At 41.0% G+C, this 20,000-nt stretch overlaps 1 protein-coding gene across 3 annotated transcripts in view; it reads left to right on the top strand.

The window, feature by feature from the left end:
• rims2a (regulating synaptic membrane exocytosis 2a) overlaps nt 1-20,000 on the top strand; it is a 152,515-nt gene that overhangs the window by 12,255 nt on the left and 120,260 nt on the right. For all 3 annotated transcript variants that reach the window (XM_030072005.1, XM_030072004.1, XM_030072003.1), the window contains exons 2-5: nt 9,266-9,298; nt 10,189-10,281; nt 13,908-14,118; nt 14,762-14,773. In XM_030072005.1, coding sequence (XP_029927865.1) covers nt 9,266-9,298; nt 10,189-10,281; nt 13,908-14,118; nt 14,762-14,773 — 349 coding nt within the window. The remainder of the gene's footprint in view (nt 1-9,265; nt 9,299-10,188; nt 10,282-13,907; nt 14,119-14,761; nt 14,774-20,000) is intronic.

Raw genomic sequence — 20,000 nt, 5'->3', positions numbered from 1 at the left:
AGGCTATTATTATAGCCCTGAGTGAGGCAGAGACGGCTGACTGCAGTTTCAGTACTGCCCACCTATTGCTCCCAGGCAGGAACAGCAACTATGACCAGAGTTTTTTTTTTTTATGTGCATGAGGACTAGACTGGTGAAAGAGTAGCCAAGTTTGGTGACGGGAGTGGAGTGGCGGTTGAGGTTGAGGGATGAAAACAGTTTTTTTTTTTTTTTTTTTTTTTTAGTTGACACACAGTATGCTAACAGTGAGTGAGCAGTACAGTGTCTTGCTCAGTGGCTGTTGTTGGAATTAATCCTGAGATCTTCTCTCACCAGGGGAACCAGGTGGACTGGCTGGAATGGCTGAGTTTGATGGATTTAGAATTTGCCTATATGAAGCTGGAAAAATATTGTGATGGGGAGAGTAGACAGAGTTGGTGCTGGAAGTCTAGGCTGATACTTGGACTCTAGCTGGATATGTAATCAGACTGAATTGGGACTTGCAGTATGACTTTGGTTGGGTTTCTGGTTGGTCTGATTTTGGATTTGCATTGCAGTGTTGGGTATGACTTACCAGGGTTGAGTTTGTAGTACTGAGGAAGAGATCAGCTTGGTTTTGGAGCTTGGGTTGATGAAGAAAGCAGTAAACTCATGGTGGTGGAGCAAGGACTTAGGCTGGTTGAGTATTCCCAGCAGAGCTGTTCAGCTGTATATCAGAGGAGATGTGATGCTTCATGGGACAGTGTCAGCTGCCAAGAAACTGCTGATCACGGCCTGAATAAAATGTATCTGTGTCAGGATGAATAAAGTAGGCTGGCAGAAGAATCAGCCAAGCATTCACACACAAAGGCGGACATATTCATACACAGACCATTTGAAAAGCATTTACTCAAACAAATGTGTAAAAAAAAAAAAAAAAAAAACAGAAGCAGACAAAGACAGATGGATGTCCCCACTTCCTCGTGGCAGTGATTAAATGTTGCTCATATACTTGAATATGAGTCCACTGTACAATAAATGGATTATATTCCTTTTATCAATTTTAAAATGATTAGTAACACGTACATAGTGAAGTACTGAAATATTTAAAGATGTGCTGCCTCTACAAGCCTTGCATGGATATGCGCTTGTGAATGTGGGGGCTGCTGGGTGATTAGCTGACTCTTTGCCACTTGGAAATCTCTCAGGAGGGGAGATATGGAGCAGCTCAATTGAATCCTGGCAGGTAATCTGAGGAAACAGATGGATTTTAGTTATATTTGGCAACAGATTAGCCACTTCCCCGTTGCTCAGAAAATCTGCTGTTGCCAACTCCTGTTTGACAATTTGAATATTAGTCCTTGGTCAGGAGGTCTGGCTGCTGCACCGTTAGATTGCCTATTCTGATGAGTGTGCCCTGCGCATTCAATCCTATCTGTGCTTTCTAAGGCCCAGCTGCAGTAGCCAGCCAACCTCTCAACCCGAAGTGCTTGCCCTCTCGCCGCCCCACCTGGTCTGCCTATCGCACCATGCCAGCGCCTGGTGCCAGAGGAAGTTATCAGCTCTCTATCCCCTGCCCATAATCCTCTCTGAGGTGGAGAGAAAGTGTTAAGTAGCACTTCTCCTGGCATTTCTTGGAGAGGCAGAATGAACAGGTGTCTTGGGACCTAATCGGCTGTCTTTAAATGAGCTGCTATTTTTAGTGCCCGTTCCCCCCGTCTCTTGGAGTTTTTCAGGCAGTGTACAGTAGAGGTGGTACAATGTGGGATTTCTGTTTTATATATCCCACAGAGATAATGCTGACACAGTCATATTCTCTGCACCTTGATGTTCCAAATATTGGTAGTTGGAGTAATGAATTCTGTAAAGGCATTTTGGTTGGAGTTTCTCTTAATGTTAAAGTAATAGATGGTCTTTATCCAAACAATGTCCGATGGGCAAGATTTCCTTATTCAGTGTTGTTCCCATCTGTTTGCACATTACAAAAAGGCATATCTGAGCTGTATTGCACAGTCTATTCATAAGTTTCCTAATCTGTTTAGTTTTTCATCATATACTGTATGATCCAGTCATATATCATTTTATATCAGACAATTACTGCTGTGGTGAGAGCAGAATTGAGAGGTACCCATGCCTGCATCCTCCAGAGATTTCTCTTCAGGTCACTTGCCTCTGAAGTGATTTCAGATAGACGTTGACCTCCTCTTCTGGCAGCACTGACAGGCTTGGATGGTGTTAATGATGTATGTAGTTGGTATTTACCCACTGAGCCAGATTATTCCATTATGATCCAATTATCCCTCAGTCTTTAGTGGACTCAGAGGGCCTGCAGGGTCACTGCTTAGCCATGAGATCCTCTCTGAGAGATTTCTCTGTTCCAGTGTTGATGCCAAGACTGTGTCTGACTATCTGTTTAATCTGTCAGGAACTGTGGGATGCCAATATACTACTCCAAAATCATTTGAGGAGAAATTTATAACATTTCATTGTAACATTTTGAATGCGTTGTACTGTAGGTCAGCTTGGCTCGGGAGTCATTTGCACTCTGCCAGAGATTTGTGAGTGGCTATTGGAAGCAGTCCAGTAAAACCCACGTTCTCTTGGCAGCCTTGATCACAACTGCATTATACAAAGTATAGTGGAAGGGCTCTTTAATGTTCAATAAATTCTTCCATAGTTGCATTTTCTACACTATGTTGGTATATATTTCCAGTAAGAGTGCCAAATTTAATTTAAGTATAGATGCAGATAAATTTAAGATTTTTTGTATTAATTTCACTAATGAACATATTGGCCTATATTTGCCTGTAAGAAGTTGCAGACAAAGCATGGTGGTATGCGTATTTTTAATCACTGGCACTTGTGGCGGCAGGATGCCAGGATTGACCATGTTAAAAAAAAAAAAGTTTAAAAAGGTTTACTCTCACTCTTCTCACCTTGAGCAAGCACAAATGCTGATGCATGTAGATCAAGACATAGTTTGGATTGGTTTTGTTTGGTTTGTTTATTTATACATATAAGAAACTTTATAAAAGATACAAAATAAAATGAACAGAGAAACATGAGGGAGAACTGCCTAAAAGGAAGCCCCTCAAGGGGCTTGGAAAGTGGCATTCTCCAGGCAGCATATCACTGAAAGTAAGCATACACAAATTATATGTGTTACACCAGCATATACAATAAAGACAGCATCATTCATCACAACAGGGCATCCAATAGGCCTTGATTCTCTCTCTGATGATATTTAGCTGTTCTGTTGGGAGCCATGCTGGGGCTTGTTCCATTTGCAGTTGGTAATCAGTGAAAAGTCATGCTCTCCCTGAGGAGAGCGCCACTACATCTGACCACATCCCACAGTTCCTAGCTGTTCCACCACCCTCTTGCAGACTTCTGAGAGGGAAAAAGAAAGAGTAGGGTCCCAAGCAGCAGATTGCTCAAAGACAGGATTAGAGAAAAAGAGAGAGAGAGAGAGAGAGAGACAGAGAGAGAGACAGAGAGAGATTGGTAGAACAGAAGAGAAAAGGACAGGAGGGGGAATTAAGGCATGCTAGATTGACCGGCTGGGCAGGCCCGGCACACTTTGGGCTGGGGAGGTGGTGTAATTGGAAAGTAATTATGCCTTGGGTGGCATGTAGGGAAGCTCAGCATAATGTAAAGGAGAACAGTGTGTGTGGGGGTCTGCTCTTAGCCTCTGTAACAGAAAAACAGAATCTGACAGTATACAGTCCAGCACCTTTACACCTTTAGCATATTAGCAAATTATTGTACAGTCACAGCCAGCAAAGTGACTTGAATATTTTGATGTACTTTTGACATTGAATAGATCTTGCTATGACAAGCTGCGCCAGCGTCGAAACCCAATATAAATATAGCACCAACATGAAGGCCGAGATGATGTTTGTAATCCTGTATTGTTTTATAAAATCGGAACCGAAATGGCTTTCTGGTATCAGCTCACTTCCCATCCTGCTCCTCCCACTGAATGACAGATAAGTAGGCGATGCTTCTATTTATTCTGCCCATCAGAAGTTGTTAGGTGCATATTAGCTGCTGCCGGACCTGCCGTGGTGCTCGTGACATGTTGCCAGCCTTGTTCTGGGTGTGGGGGAATGTGATGATTCAGGGCTCGTTGTACAGCTGTCACATCAATGTATTTCTCCTGCTGCTACTCCGGCTCTGGAATGGGCAGTTTATGGATGGGAGGGGGTGAGGGAGAGAGAGAGAGAGAGAAAGAGAGACAGAGATGGATAGAGAAAGATGAAAGAGAGAGAAAGATTTTCAACGACACAGTTCTGTACAATAGGAGTTAGGCCTGTTCCTACAAGTTATGCACCAGTAATGCCAATATCACATTAATAACCATGAATGCATGCTGCACTGAGCCGTAAGAGTGTTTGCGTGTGAATGAAAAGTGTGAAATAGAAGCAGGTGACCAAGACTCAGCCCTTGTAGCTTAGACATTGGATACTGTAGTATGGAAGCAGTGTATTTTATCAATAGCATACTTCTTTTTGAATGTAGTATGTATTATTGTTCATGTTGCTCATTGGTTGGCTTGTACACAAATATAATGCTGATCTAGACAAAAGCAAAATATTTGTCGATAGGTGAGTTTCCTTTCTTTACCTTATGATGAGGATGATGGAAATGATGATGACTGTGATGAGAAATTTGTCTGAAGTGATGACATTTTTCTCCTCTCCTCTCCTCTCCTCTCCTCTCCTCTCCTCTCCTCTCCTCTCCTCTCCTCTCCTTTCCTTTCCTCCCCTCCCCTCCCCTGCTTGTGTGCTGAGATGTCTTCAGAGGGCTCAGATTAATTAAATCTGTGGGTTCTTCCTAAAATGTTCAACTCCCTGTGACAGGCCACTGTGTAATTGTCCTGGTGTGTGCACAGTAGGAGCCGCATCAACTCAGCTCTCTCAAGGCCCCCACTTGCTATTTGAGTTACACTTTATTACAGCATGAGCTCAGGATGTGGGACTCTACTGTACTGTGGCTCAGCTGCTGAAATCCACCACAAGAGAGTTGCGCACTTGTTTACATTTACAAGGCCTTTGCTGTCAGAGCATACAGTGTTTGGGCTGCCCTCCCTGAGGAGATCAGCCTGGCAGAACCAGTGCTGTCTTTTAAATCGTCTCTTAAAGTGGTAAAGCTGGAGTTCCCTGTTTTGTTTTGTTTTTTATGTCAGATAAATCTTAAGTGCTAAGCGTTCATTGCTGTGGTGTTTTTGCACTGCAGATCTCAGGAATCAGTTGTTAGTTAAGCTGTGTGTCCAGTGCTGTAATGTGGTTTTCCTTTGATTTTCTGTTGCTGAAGTTTGAGTTTCTGTAGCTGTTGCTTTTTTTTTCAGCTACGGTGGCTATCGCTGCTCATGCTAACTGCTCACAGTTCTTCTAATTATTCCAAACATACAACTCTTGCACTTTGCTTCCTGTGCACCAGAGTATTTTCCCCGGGGAAGTCCTTTCTGACAACAGGTGTTTAGAGCAGCAAATGTAAATGCTTTTATGATCTGAATATAGGTTGAATCACTCTTGTGTTAGAGCAGTTGTCAATAGAGAGTAGCAAAACAGACATTTATTTTTTTTTGAAAACTACACAGATTATTATGTTAATTTTTTTTCTACAAATGTGCTGTGATGTGATTTTTCTTTTTCTATTTTTGTTCCACCATTAGTGTTTCTCAAACTAGTCCTAGGCTTTCCATCCTCGCAGCTAATTAACTAGTTAACTGCATTCACCTGTAGTCCCGGTCTCGGACTGGATGGCTAGATTGAAAATCAGCGGGACTCAGCATTGAAAAGATGTGCTTTATCCCAGCGAAGGGTCTCTATCCCACCTCCAGCCATATGACAAAGTTTTTACCTTTGTCCTTGTGAAATTTTGTTTACATCTTTTCTTTCTCTTTAGTGTGAAAAACTTTGTAATGTTATTTGGAAAAATGGTCAAACACCCAAAGGTATCATACTGACTTATTTTGTAGTCATTTAGCAGTCTCTGTTATGCAGAATGACTCACAAGTAAGTAGGTAGAAGGTTCAGTGTGTGTGGTTCTTGCGGTGAGATAGCCTTGGACTGTTAACCACAAGGGAAAACTGAACCTCCTCACTTTATCCCCTGCTGATTTTTGTTTTTGTCATTCAAGTGATGTTTCTTTGTTTCACCAAGAGGAAGAAAAGTCATCAGTTGCACTGTGGTGTTAGACTAAAATAGCAAAAGGCTGCATTGCATGAGTTTTTAGGATGCTAAATTAAGATCACAGCCGCCTTGTATTTGTTTCAGAAATAGCAAACATTGTCCTTGCAAACTGCCAATAGCACATGAAGTTCAACAGACAACCACCAATGTGCAAATCTGGGATTTGATCTATTGTAGCTTACCACTTCCTCTGTCTTCTTTTTAATTCCTTTCCTTCTATTTATCTCTACCTTCTCCTCTTTTACTTGCTAAAGACATTGCACAGTAATGCACAAATGGAATCAAATTGACCTGAAAAAAGTTTTGTCACTCATTTCCCCACAGAACTCCAGGAACTACAGTGATACTCAGAAGTTCATGCAGCATTTGTGTCCACTAGAGAGCACTGTAGCATTAGTCATTGTCAAACCTGACTGCCTCTCAGTACAAAGGCAGTGAGGCAGAGCAGGTCAAACCCTTAACGCAGAACAAACTAACAACATAGACCGAGAATAACAGCAGCGTGGCACACATCAAAATTTAAAACCAGGCTCTTAGAGAAACATCAACATCATAACCCTGTTTGGACAAAGCTCCTCCCTAGTCTTAAGCAGTATGTCTTTGTGCTGGGGGCTCATTGGAAGCAGAGCGCAGGTTAAAGAGGTGGAAAACAGAGACTGTATTTGTCCTGCAGGCCTCCACGGCAGCCAGGATACTGAATACGTCACTTCTGACATTTCACACTCACTCATTTTACTGCCCCATGTCAAATAATACACCCTGCACACACACATGCACACAGTACACAGGGATGTGGACACACACACACACTCAACACACCCACACACCCTGTCCGGCAGGCGTCCAGGCAGGCAGGCAGGCAGCAGGCTTGATCAGATAAATATGAGGCTTGTAATGCGACCACAGAGACGGGACTGATGGGATCAATAAAGAACGGCACTACAGGTCATCGGGAGAACACAGCGAGAGGATAAATATGGACTGGCTCATCGGAAAACAGACCGGGGAGACTGATGGGTATACAGGACTATATGTTCTCTCATATGTTCTGTCACTTATCTGACACAGATCACAGACAGCCATCGCTTACTCTGATTGTGCTCTGCTTGCACCTAAACTAGACCATAGGGGTGCTTCCTCGCTACATTCTGACACTCTGAATGAGTTTAGTTTGTAACTTTTACTGTACTGTACTGTGGATTTTTATTAGACATTGGATATTGGCCAGTCAGTGTCATCAATCGCTGATATGATGGCGGTTTCTTCCCTGATCTCAGCTATGTACCATTTAAAACTTGCAAAGAAATTTGTTTTACACATTTTATTTACTCTTTTAGTTTAGTAATGCTTTTGGGAAATTTTCATTCTTAGGCAGTAAAGAAGCCCAGATTTTTTTCCACCTACTGCTGAGTAGATGCACTGGTACAGAATGCCTTAAAGAGCAATTTTCATGAGTGTTGGTCTGAATGCAGAGTTTTAGGTAATCATAATGCTCTAAATGCTATTTAAAAGGCTTTCCACCCTGAGGACAGTGTAGTTTTTGAGGAAACACTGACTTGTTGTGCTTTATTACCTCTTTTGGCGCAAAAAGTGTCATGAAAAGTGTGTATTTATTATATGTACAGTATTGGCTAACAGTTTTAATACATAAATATTAGTGGTGGTGTTATGTCTCAAACTGTAATACATACGTATTGAGTTTTGTCGGGAGTTTCGGTTACAGTCACTTTAGAGGCTACAGTATAATGTGCCTTGCAGCTCGAGTACAAACCTAGAGAATTAAATTAGTTAATGCTGCTATGTCTGAAGCCAAGGCAGCATTCAATTAACACATTCCATTTCACACAACTATATATAACTGGCTATGTACTTCACAGCAAAAGTGCTGATGAGATGCGTGTTTGTCTGATGTGTGATTCTCAGCTGCAACTTGTCTCTGTTTTGTGTAAATTTGACATCTGCCATTGGTGAAAAACCAGGACAGATACTCAGAGCTCCTGACTGCCACTGCAGGTTCAGTGCTAGATGGCATACAGATGATGGACAGTAGGGCTGGGCCATATGGACAAAATCAGTTAGCACAATATTTTTGACCGAATCCTTTGACATTGACATTGCAACGATACTACAGGGATTACTGTTGGTGTTAAAACAAAATATTTACACAATGAGATTTTTGATAAACAGTAAGTATTAATGTGGATATGATGACCAAGCAGATAGAGGCAAATGACAGAACAGCGAGAGCAGTCTAGTAAGGTCAGAAAATTGCATCACTTTACTGTAATGCAGCCTTTAGAACCAGGAAAAAACAACATTTTTACCATATCACAATATTATGATATCCAAAGTTCCACATGATATCTTGTCTCATATCACAGTTTTGATATATTGTCAATATATTGCCCAGCCCAACTCAGGAATTTGTTGTGTTAAAACTGCAGTACATCACATTCACTATATTGTGGTGACCGACATCCTTGTTTAATCTCGGAGTGCTGCTGTGTGAATCGCCTCTGAAAAACTCCATGAACTAAATGTGAGATAGAAAAGTTGATAGTGGTAGAAAGAGACTGTGCTGTGTCACGCTGTGATTTTCAGGGTTTTCTGCTTCTGAATCTGGCTGTTTGAATAATTCAAGTTATTACTTATATTTGCTTCGGTAGGATTGTTTGACATGTAAGGAAGTTGTATGATGCATTCTGCCTTCACTTGTGGAAAGCCAGCGTCACAGAGAAAGAATGAAGATGAAGGGGTATATGATATTGCTTACATGAAGCTACAGCCGTTTCTTTTTTGTATGTTTTTTTGTTATCTAATTTATGTGTCTCCATCATTTTTCTTGTAATTATGAATGTTGTTTTTTATCATGTTGTTGTTTACATTATTACCATTACATCATCAGTACATTGTCCTGCATTATCATCGTCTTCATCAAATCATCAGTATCATGGTTTTTATCCATATTTTAGCTAATGTATTATAATCATGCCATACACATCTTTAGTAATATCAGTTGTTCCAGTATTGTGTCTTTTACATTGTTTTCCTCATCTCTTTATGTTCTGTATGCACTGAGCTGTGCACACTTTTTATTTTTTATGTTTTAGGATCAAAGAAGAACCAAAGCCTCAGCCGGCACAGTAAGTAAACTGCATTACCCAGAGTGCTCTAGGCTTTGACACTTCTTCCTGTCAGTCGGTGCTGTGTGCTTCATGTGGCTTTCTCCTCTTTGTCTGGGATGAAAATGAAGGAAATGTCACTGGTGTCATGGAAAGCTGCTGTGTTACATGATGATTGCCCAGTGCCATTTTTTTTCATGAGCTCTGAAAGAGTAAAGATCGACCAGATTTTTGAACTCTGTGTTGGCAGACTTCCATGACATCAATGACGACTGCTTTTCCTTTCTACCAGCTCTGTATAGCCGGGTCCCACACCCCCTTCCCTTGTTCCTGGTCTCTAACTGGCTGCCCTTCCTCATCTAGTGTGTCATCTGCACTCCGATTGGCTTGCGCAGCCTCTTACTTTATCCACACGTGTGGACTGTCAATGCATCTATTCTGCTGTACTTACTGTACCTGCATTATGACCGAATGTACCTGCAGGGCTAACCAGTCTGACAACCTGACCCCTACTACACCTCCAAACTGGAATAAATGATACTCCTATATCCCTGTTAGCCGAACGTTTGATGCAGCGCTCATTTCCATTGGCTGTAGAGCTTTCCTGCTTCTTCTTTCCCTACCCTCTAACTCTGTCTTTACTATCTATATTCTGTCTTTCTTCATCTTTCTGCTTTTTCCGCTCTTTCTCTCTCTTTCTGATAACTGTGTCTGGTTGTCAATGTTCCACTAATCACCGTTCTGCCAGTGTCCCAGCCTTTTCCTCTTTCTGCTCTGGTTGTAGTGAATGTCCCTGTATTGTTCACTTCTCAGAGACTGACTTGCCTCCTAAAACCCTCTGAGGACAGACTGTTTTTTCCCATGATGACTCTTTGCGATGTTCCAGTCACACTGTTTGCTTATTTGAACAGGTGGTTTCCCTTTAGTGGGATCACTGAGCTGGTAAATAACGTTCTTCAGCCCCAGCAAAAGTCCCAAAATGACAAGGAGCCAGAGCCTGACGCGTAAGTAATAGACCAGACCCCTTTTGACTGATCTCCTCCCCAGCAGGTACAAACATACACTTCAGTCCCCAGTGGCTGTACACACAACATGTTTGATCTAAGAAGAAATTTGAATATTCTGGAGTTCGCCAGCAACTGACTGTTGAAGCATGCAATGCAAAAGACAGGAGTGCTATCCCGAGATCTTTTCTGCTTTTATCAGTAAACACAATGCTGATACAGAGGTGGAAGAGGTACCAAATATTTTACTCAAACACAAGGAGGCTATGGTTATTTTGGAAAATTTTCTTTGACTGAATGTGAAATTACTGTTGTAAAAATGTAATTTAGTTATGTAGCTCGCTTAAACTGTGTTCAGAGGACAACCTCCTTTTTTACTGTGGGTAAAAAGGGAATAATTAAACCTGACCACAGACATTGGCCATTATAGTTATTCCCATGCACTGCAATAAGGATGCAATAACATATTACAATATGTGATATTGCATGATTATTTTGAGAAATGTATATTGTAAAATCATACTTTATTTGATATGTTATTATAAACAGCTTAAATTGCCCATCCCTGCTATTCAGTGATGTGCCTACAGTGATGTTTATTTTGTTCTAAACTGTCCAAGCAATTAGCTACAACCAGGTAAATACAAACCTATAATAGGGTGCCAAGAAGGACAGGTTTCTTTTTTAGCTACTATTGTGGATAAATTTGCTGCATTTCATGGTAGTTAATTAACTTTATGTCACCTTTACATTCTACTCCAGCGGTTTGATACACAGGGTTGGATGACACTGTTAATATTCAACTTAGTATAAGCTTTGTATCCGCTGAGTTTCACAACTGAGTCAGTGTGTATACTTAACTTCTCATCAAATTGTCCAATGTAAATGCTTATCACATTTTTGTATGATTGTGTCATGGTTACAGTTAGATACTAAGCAGATAGTAAGCTGAGTTTTAGCATTGGACATCCCAAATAAAATGTTAGGATTGCTATTTAATTCAAGAATACTGTTTCTGATACGCTGCTTTTTGGGAGACTGCAAAATGTGTACTCTGAAATGAATATGATTTAAATACCTAAGCCAAAACATATTTAAGTAAAAGAAAAATTGCTGATTAAAAAAAGTACAGATACTTTTCAGTGGCAAAAATAATCATAATTTATCATGTCCATCTTAGTGCCTGTGTTTTTATAGTCAACATATTTACTATGTTGGCTAGTAAGTAGTATGATCTAGGAGTAATCAGTCAGCTAAGACTAATACAAGGTTTCTCTCACAATACATGGCAGAGCGTGTAGAGAGCGTGTAGTTCAGCCTCGCTGGTGATACGCTGAGTCTGTCATGTGTCCAAGAGAGAGGCTCACGTTACCGGCTGTGTATGGCTGTTCTGGTGCGGCCCACAGGTAAGGGGGCTCGGATACACTGGCAGGGACAATGAGCAGCGTATGATTACTCGTCAGCAGTGTCACCTACGTTTGACCGTGTTTGACCGAATAAGTAAACCCCCTGGAGGATGGGTGCCATGTACCAGCTGCCTGCTGCCTCTTACTCTGCCCGGTGCTCTGCACTGCTCTGCCTCTTTTCTTTTCTTCTCTCTGTTGCCCTCTTTGTCTTCCCCATATCTTTCTGGTTGACCTTTCCCCCTGTAAATGAGTCTGTTCTGCTACACCTCTCCTTAACTGTGCTCAACTCTTTTCTGTATTTACCTGTTTGTACTTTGCCCTTTCATCACTCTATCTTTCTTGCTCTCTGATATCTTTCTCATGGCGCAGATTTAAAAATACATGGTCTGTTTGAGCCAGTCAAAAGAAGCTGCCTTTGTTTTTATGCTTTTTATAACCGCTGTTTGGCCTCCTAAGAGGTGAGAGAGTGTGAGGAGAGCTCAGGACAGAAGTGACCTGATACAGAGGAAGGGAGAGGTAATCACTGGTCATCTTTGATGACTCCTCTCAGTGACCTTATCTATCAATAGAACAGGGGCTCTGCATCAAGAGCCTGTCTTTGCAAACGTTTGAGCGTAAGGGAGGATGGAGTGAGAATAAAACATGATTGCCTACTGTCTTATTTCCTTGATCCTCCGAGACAGTGGCTTTGTGTCTTGTATCACAGGCATCATCGCTCCGTTATCAGGCCCTGTGTCAGTAAATGAGATTTGGTGGGATCTGTTAAACAAGACTACATACTAATCTCCGCTTGCTAAATGGACAAAGGCTGTGACACAATTAGCCCTTTAATCCCTCAGTGGGTACAACGAGGGGCATGCCAGTGGTGTTCTATTTAATGTTTAGATGACAGCGAGACTCACACATACAAACACACACACCTAGATAGTCGCCAGGGGCTCTGTGGCAATTACATTTGGGTCGTAAAGGTCTGTTTGTGGGTAAAGGCAGCGCGTTTATCTCAAACGCAGAGCTCTATGTGGTAAAAGGATAGCACTGATCAATAATTCAGAAGTGCTAATGAATGTTGCAGGGGATATGTGGGGCGAAACCAATTCTAATCGCCATATTATGAAGTCAGCCCAGTGTTTAGTTTCCAAGGAGACGCTCGATTGACATGTGTCATACAAAATGCATGTGAAGAGTCCATGCAGATTTTGCAGTAGCCTCTCAGGACTTGTTACGAGTGTTTTGTTTAGTCCTGAGTCGGGGATCTATAAGATCAGGTGTATGTGTCAGTGGCAGGCCACTTATAGGAGAGACAGAAATGCAGTGGATGCTGCACTTACTCATCTGTTACAGCTTTGTTATATAGCGTGCCCAGTGCAATAAACAATAGGTCTATAGGAAGTTGGATTCTACTCTGTGTGAGTACCTGTGTCGGAGCCTTGTTAAAGATTATTTGTATAATTTCTATGGTATCTTGATCATTTTTTGTCCTAAATTATGCCACTACAGGTAGGGTGCACACTGTCTTACCCTACAACTGTCCTGATATAGAAACACAGGTGCAAATGATTCATTTAACGCCGGGGAACCTGAGAAAGTGGAATTAAGTGATGTTCTTAAACTTGCAAAGCAAATTTGATACCCATCCCCTGTTTCGGGAGAGGTGCAGTATCAAAGGAGGAGCTCGGCTTTGAGGTTTTGAGGTCAGGGCTTTTAAAGTGTCTGCTTTTTACTTTCAAAATCTCACACACTGTACACGTCTGAGGTTAGATCAATTAGCCAGTCTAGAATAGGAATTTAGAACATTTCAGAACAGGATGGAACACTTTGGATCCTTAAGACCATGGTGGCCATGGGACAAATAATTTGGGCACACTCTGGAAAAACAAACTTTTGAGTTTTTTGAGATTTTTGAGTGTGCCATACACATCAAGTCTCTAAACCAGATCTTAAAATAAGAAGCTATATATCTGTGGCAAATGGAAACAATTTCTTAGTTTAACCTCAAGATGGTTTACGCCGCAAAAAAAGGCCTAACATATTATGACAATCCATGTGTAGTTAGTGTGTTTGGACACATAACCTTTGGTAGGACTCAATCAAACCAATGAAGTAAAAATCCTACATACTGTGGACAAAGTACCAATAATTAAGACATCCTTACACAGTAAAGATCATTAAAAACATCCTCTATCCATTTTCTTAAATTCTGTACTTTCTGTTTGCTTACAGGAAGTTGCACCAGCAGTTTGAATCATACAAGGACCAGGTGAAGAAGATGGGGGAGGAGTCTAAGCAAGCTCAAGACCAGAAGAGCGAAGCCCCCACCTGCGGGATATGCCACAAAACCAAGTTTGCCGATGGCTGTGGCCACCTCTGTTCATATTGCCAAACGAAATTCTGTGCTCGGTGCGGAGGACGGGTGTCTCTGCGGTCAAATAAGGTAACGTTGGCTTTCATGCTTGGAAGTGTTTTTATAAAAACACACACACATGCACACGTCATGCCCACAGGCGAATTTCTGCTTATGTTACTATTTGAAAGCCAAGGTTTCAAAACACTGGAGTGAAAACATATCTGGGAATTGAGCCAGTGGTGTCTCCAATGGCAACTCATCCCTCTCAGATTATCAACATCTACTCCAATCAATAGTGTCTATAAGAAAAGACAGGCTGCATTCCTTTGATCTAATTCTGTCTTTCAACATCTGATACGCTGAGACACAGCTGTACATTCCTTATTCAGGTCTGACTAACAGTTGTTCTCTTTCACCACTGGAGGGAACTGTTCTTCTTTTTCTTTACCCACAAAGGAATCTTGTGGCTCGTTTTATATGGGACACTCCAGTACCTAACTAACTTCGGTAAAATCCTCCCAGTAGCCGAAGCCAGATCTTTTAGTTTTAGATTGCTTAAATTTGAATCATGAGCTTTTAATGTGATGCTGTTCATTTCTTCATTGTTGTGATGGTACTACTGCTAATGCCACTCACAATCTTTCTCTCCCTGTCTTTTCTGCTCTCTTCCCTCCCTCCTCTTCTGTCTCCATCTTTCTGCTGCATTCCTGCTCTCATGGAATTGCAACAGGAGGACAAAGTGGTTAGCAAATCCTTTACTGTGTTTCTTGAACTATGTCTGAGTACAAGCATTGCTCATAAAATGCTGTGATATTTATATATACACATGCAGCAGCCAACAGTGAGATGAGACAGTCCAGATCAGTCTTGTCTCATTCTACAGTGAAATTATAATAGTAGTAATTGTGCAATCAAGCCTTATACCTTTTTATGTTGGTTCATGTCTTATGCTATTCAGCCATTTGTCTGTGCATTATTCATTTGTGTGTTTTGACTGCTTCCAGCAGGATAAAATGTGACTTCATTTTCAAGATGTAGGCAGACGTTCTCCTAAAATGAATCAAGCTATTTTGCTACCCTAAATCAACATCATTCACAGATAATAACATCAGAAAGCCGTTGATGAAATGATTGTTCCTAACTAGACTAGCGGTTGAAACAAAAGCTCTGATCGAAATGAAATCCTATATGCAATCCATACTATCCCAATCTAATGCTAACATGAAGCCCTATATGTGATATACTTTAGTTTAGGGCAATGGCTATTTTAGAACAGACAGGAAAGCCATGATTACTTACTATAGCAGCCAATTGAATCCCCTTGGGGAATATCTATATCTATATGACCCACTAGCCAAATATAGCATCACAGAGACCGCTAGTGGAATACATCACAGGGGTCATATTACTGTAGTTGCCCATGTGTAAAATAGCATTCCTGTGGCTGTTAGAGCTCCGACCTGCCTGTGTTTACCTGCTGACTGCCAAATGGTAGCCAAGGTCTATAGGCCAAGCTGAAGGGCAGCACAGCAGAAACACTGGAGAATCCAGTGTCCTGCTGCTCCGTCCACTGCCAAGACCCCAGTTGTACCGGCTGCTATTGTTCCCTGGTAGATAATGGCTGGGGGATCGGTTACCATGTTGTACAGATGGTGTTGAGTAATGACGATGGCAGCAGGTTGGCGATGGGTAGCTGGGCCATTGGCAGATATGCCCTGGGATGTGCCCCGAGCTAATGCCCGCTATTTACCTGGTGGTGGCCTGGACTCTTGGCAAATTGTCCAAGCAGAGTGGGTGGATGATGTCTGGTGGGCACAGATATTAATGTCGTGTAACTCAAAAACCTATTTAACAAAATTGTCTGTCTTCAAAAAAGGAGCAAGGCTATGACAAGATTAGATTTGTGTTTGAGTACCAATGTGCTCACCCACAGACAAACTTCTTTTAGTTCAATCCAGTGCTGGATCACTCCATAGCAAAGAGACTCCAGTGAAGTTCAATATGATCTGTACTCAGGAAGGCTTGCTGAAGTCAAAACATCTGGCTGCATATCATATACATCATGCTGAAAAATAAATTAGAGATCAACATTTTTTTCCTGAGTGCGGGTCATATTGAAGATAAGATCTGTGCCCAGTATGATATATGTCACTACTGAGTCTTCAACATAACCTCTTCATCTCTGGGAATGAAATTGTTGCCATATTCCAAATATTTTTTGCAGATATGATTGAATGAGCTGACATCTGAAAATGTTCATATTATATAGTTTTCTCTGAGAGGGGAGCAGACGAAGGGTTGGCAGTTGATGTTTGGGTAAAAATGCCAAATGTCAAAGGCAAGGAGGACAAGCATGGCAATGAGGGAAGAGGGAGAGGTAGGAAGAGGTTAGTTACAGGCTTAGGTCACTAGTCATCCTATCATCTACAACTGCTCTACATTCATGTGGTAGAGTCCAGTGTCTCAGGGCTGACAGGGACCTTGGAGAGTCAAAGGGGTCAGCAGGGGCCAATCGAGTCACAGCTCTAGTTCCTAGGTGAACCCAAGTCAAAATATTCTCTTTCAGCTTAGTGACAATGAGACGTAGCTGGACTGGGGTGCAAAGTAACCCACTGAGTATAAGGGATTCACAACAGAACCTCTTGTGGGGCAGCTTATTTAGGTTAGTTGCACATGACATCCTTCTATTTAGCACAGACTATTATGCAGAGCATTATCTGCAAAACTGGGCAGAATGTTCATTTTGATTTTAAATGGATGTCAAAAAAGTAAGGTTTATCTGATCATCCAACTTCTGTAGATGTCAGGTCAGATCGATGTTGGGCTGTGAATGCTATGTTTCTTGTCAGCTTCATTTAATGAGACAGTACACTGTGGAGAAAGACAGGAAAGTTTACACAGAGAGAAGTGATTACACGAGAATTAAGTTGTGAGCTAGCTTTGAACCCACACCATTGTGAGCATGTGGTAACTCACCAGGACTGTGGTGATGTTGTTTTCTTACTGCTTTATGTGATTATGCTTGTCGTTGCAGATGGACAGTGGCTTTGATTACTCTGCCAAACAAACAACGGGGCACATTTTGGTGTGCCCAACTGCCTTGTGTGAAAGCTTATGTGTCAGTGAAAGAGGTGGTGGTGGTGAAATCTGCCCTTTTTCCATCCGTCTACTCTTTCCCTCTCTCACAAATGGTGACAGCAGTGGCGAGAGAGATCTTGTTCTGTGAAACGCCATCAATATTTACAAGTCTCTATGTCTGGGACAGCAACAGCAGCTAGCAGGGCTGTGGGACACTGGAATACGATATAGAGGGACTGAGAGTTAAAGAACCAGTAGAAAAAGGAAAGGTTGGAAGGAAGCACCCACACCAAGCTCTGATGGTGCCTCGCAGTAGCTCCAAATTAGCTGAATCAAGTACTTGAGATTATAGACACAATTAATCACTGTGCTTTATCACAACAAGGGGGATAATAACAGATATTTAAAAACTGATAAAATGCCTGTGTGGATAATAATCAGCATTCACAGTGAAGTTTTGAAGATAAAGATAAAGCCTCTTACAGGAAGGCCAGGTGCCCTAGCCTCTACAGCATGGTGCACACTTGAGAGGCACAAGGTACAGCGTGACTTTTCCAGGTCAAAATGTAGAAATCCTTTGATATAGATAAACTGTGTGTCGATGTTCTGAAGTCTCCAGAATCCTTGCTTGTAGCAGTGGAGCTCCCTGCCATTCGTCTGATCTTGTTTCAAAAGGGCCTGAGGAATCAACAGTCTCCTGGGAGGAAGTCATTTATGATTAAAGCGACTTTTGAGGACATCACATGTGCATCTGCATCCCCCTCAACTTTTCTGTTACACAATAAAAGGGGAACCACTGCAGTATCTTTCCAGATTCATTTCAAAGTTGAAAAAGCACGTTGGCACATATAATTTGTTGTGGTGCATGACAAGTACCTTTGTGAGTCCCTGAACAGCAGCATTGTGGATCAAACAAAGAAGACGACACCTTAAAGAAAGGGAGGGCAGACACCATGTGATAAACTGATAAATTAACCTTCTCTGTCTTTTTCTTATGATGATTATTATTTTTGAGAAACAAATGTAGGATTATTAAACCGCTAACATGCTTGCAGGCAAGGTATTGTCAACAAAAGCTAGTTGCAAAACTGAACATTTGTAGCTGTATTTTTGTGAAGTATGTAAGGGAAATGACAAAACAGTCACTGCCAAAACATAACAAAAGAGATAGCTTATGGCAGCAAAATATTGTTGGCCTTTAAAGCTGCTGATCTTACTGTATTGCAATAACCTCAGCACTGTGTTGTGACTGTGTTTCTGTCAGCTAGAAATGCTAATGTAAAGAGTTGTAAAACCTGCTAAATGTGACATAACAGTATTATTGCAAAAATCAAGATGAAATGATAACATCAAGATAGTAACTCCAAGATAGTAACCATAATTAACTAGGCAGTACACTTAATTTACATAATCCTTTTCAAAACACAGTGCTTTCCAAAACTAATAAATAGGTACCACAGATCAGAAAACAAAATAGAAACCAAATATCACAAAAAAATAATAAAAAAAAAATTAACTAACAATATATAAGGAGACCGATAAGAATACAAAGTCTCAACGTGTGACAAACTTTCCTTGGTGCAACTAGCAGGGCTTTTCATGGGGGCTTCAGGTTGTGCTTTGGCTAATGGGATAAAAGGTCTGATATATAGCATGTCACAGAGCAAAGTGGAATGTAGGCTCAGCTTCTTATAGGCTGAAACGCTGACTACTGTTGTCAAGAAAGCAGTGGTAGAAAAACTTCCCAAATACCAAGTAAAAGCTGGGCTACCATAAGAGGCTGAAATAACCCATTTTTAGCACTTTAGCACTTTAGCAAAATCAAACATATATGTTTGTAAGTATCAGAAGAAAAGAAAAAAATAAATAGGCCTATTGTAAACTGTTATACATGAAGTGTTGTATTTGCATATGGAAGAAAAAAACAAGATAGCCAACCTGATCATAATGACCCCAAAAGGCAAATTTACTACCTAGCTAATGTGACATTAGCTTGTATGCTGACATTAATAATCTTATTGTATGGTTACTGTGCTGCTAACTGTGTTTCTTCAAGGTGTTACTTTAGATTTCCGGAAGCCAAAATTTTGTGCTGGCGGTGCATTCAGAGCTCACATCTCATTACAAATTCCCCTTCACTCCAATGATGTAAACCTGTGCCAGACCAGCCAGGGACTGAATGTATACAGGCAGGCACAGACTATCCTATGGTGTGTGCACGCATTTCCTGCATACATGGTAGGAGAGGCTTTTTTCATTAGGAAAAAATAAATGTAACAAAGAGTGACAGAAACAATGGATTGCATATATTTGACTCAGAAAAGCAGTTAAGTAAGATGAAAATTGCCACAAATAAAAATACTAAAGTGAACTAGAATTCTAAGGAGAGAAAAAAAAAATACGCTTAAGCACTTTGTTATTGTAGATCAAGATTCAAGGTTTATTCGTCACATGCATGAATGTACAGGTAGGCTACAGCAGCAGTGAAATGTAATTGCAACAACTCCGGCACTGTGCAAGTAAAAAATAAAAATAAAATACAAATAAAAATACAAATAATAATAATAACGGTAATAATAATAAAAAATAAAAGAAAATAAGATAGAAATAAAGATAAAATAGAAAGAATATATGACATTCCTATATACAATGAACGACTATATACAATCTGCAACAATATACAAAAGGTACAAAAAGTACAAAAAGTACAAATAAGTAGAGGGTAAGTACAAATGAGTAGAAGAACTGAGTTGCAAAACCCTGAAGAACAACACGTTCCGCCGGAGGTTCAGGGTTAGTGTGAAACCGTGAGACCGTGTAGTGTATACCACTGGAAACAAGAAACAGTTCTATGCTGTGACTATACATACCACAGTGTAAATATTTTCCCC

This window comes from Myripristis murdjan, chromosome 16 (genome assembly GCF_902150065.1).
Source record: "Myripristis murdjan chromosome 16, fMyrMur1.1, whole genome shotgun sequence".
NCBI lineage: Eukaryota > Metazoa > Chordata > Actinopteri > Holocentriformes > Holocentridae > Myripristis > Myripristis murdjan.
This window is presented reverse-complemented; position numbering and strand designations above follow the sequence as displayed.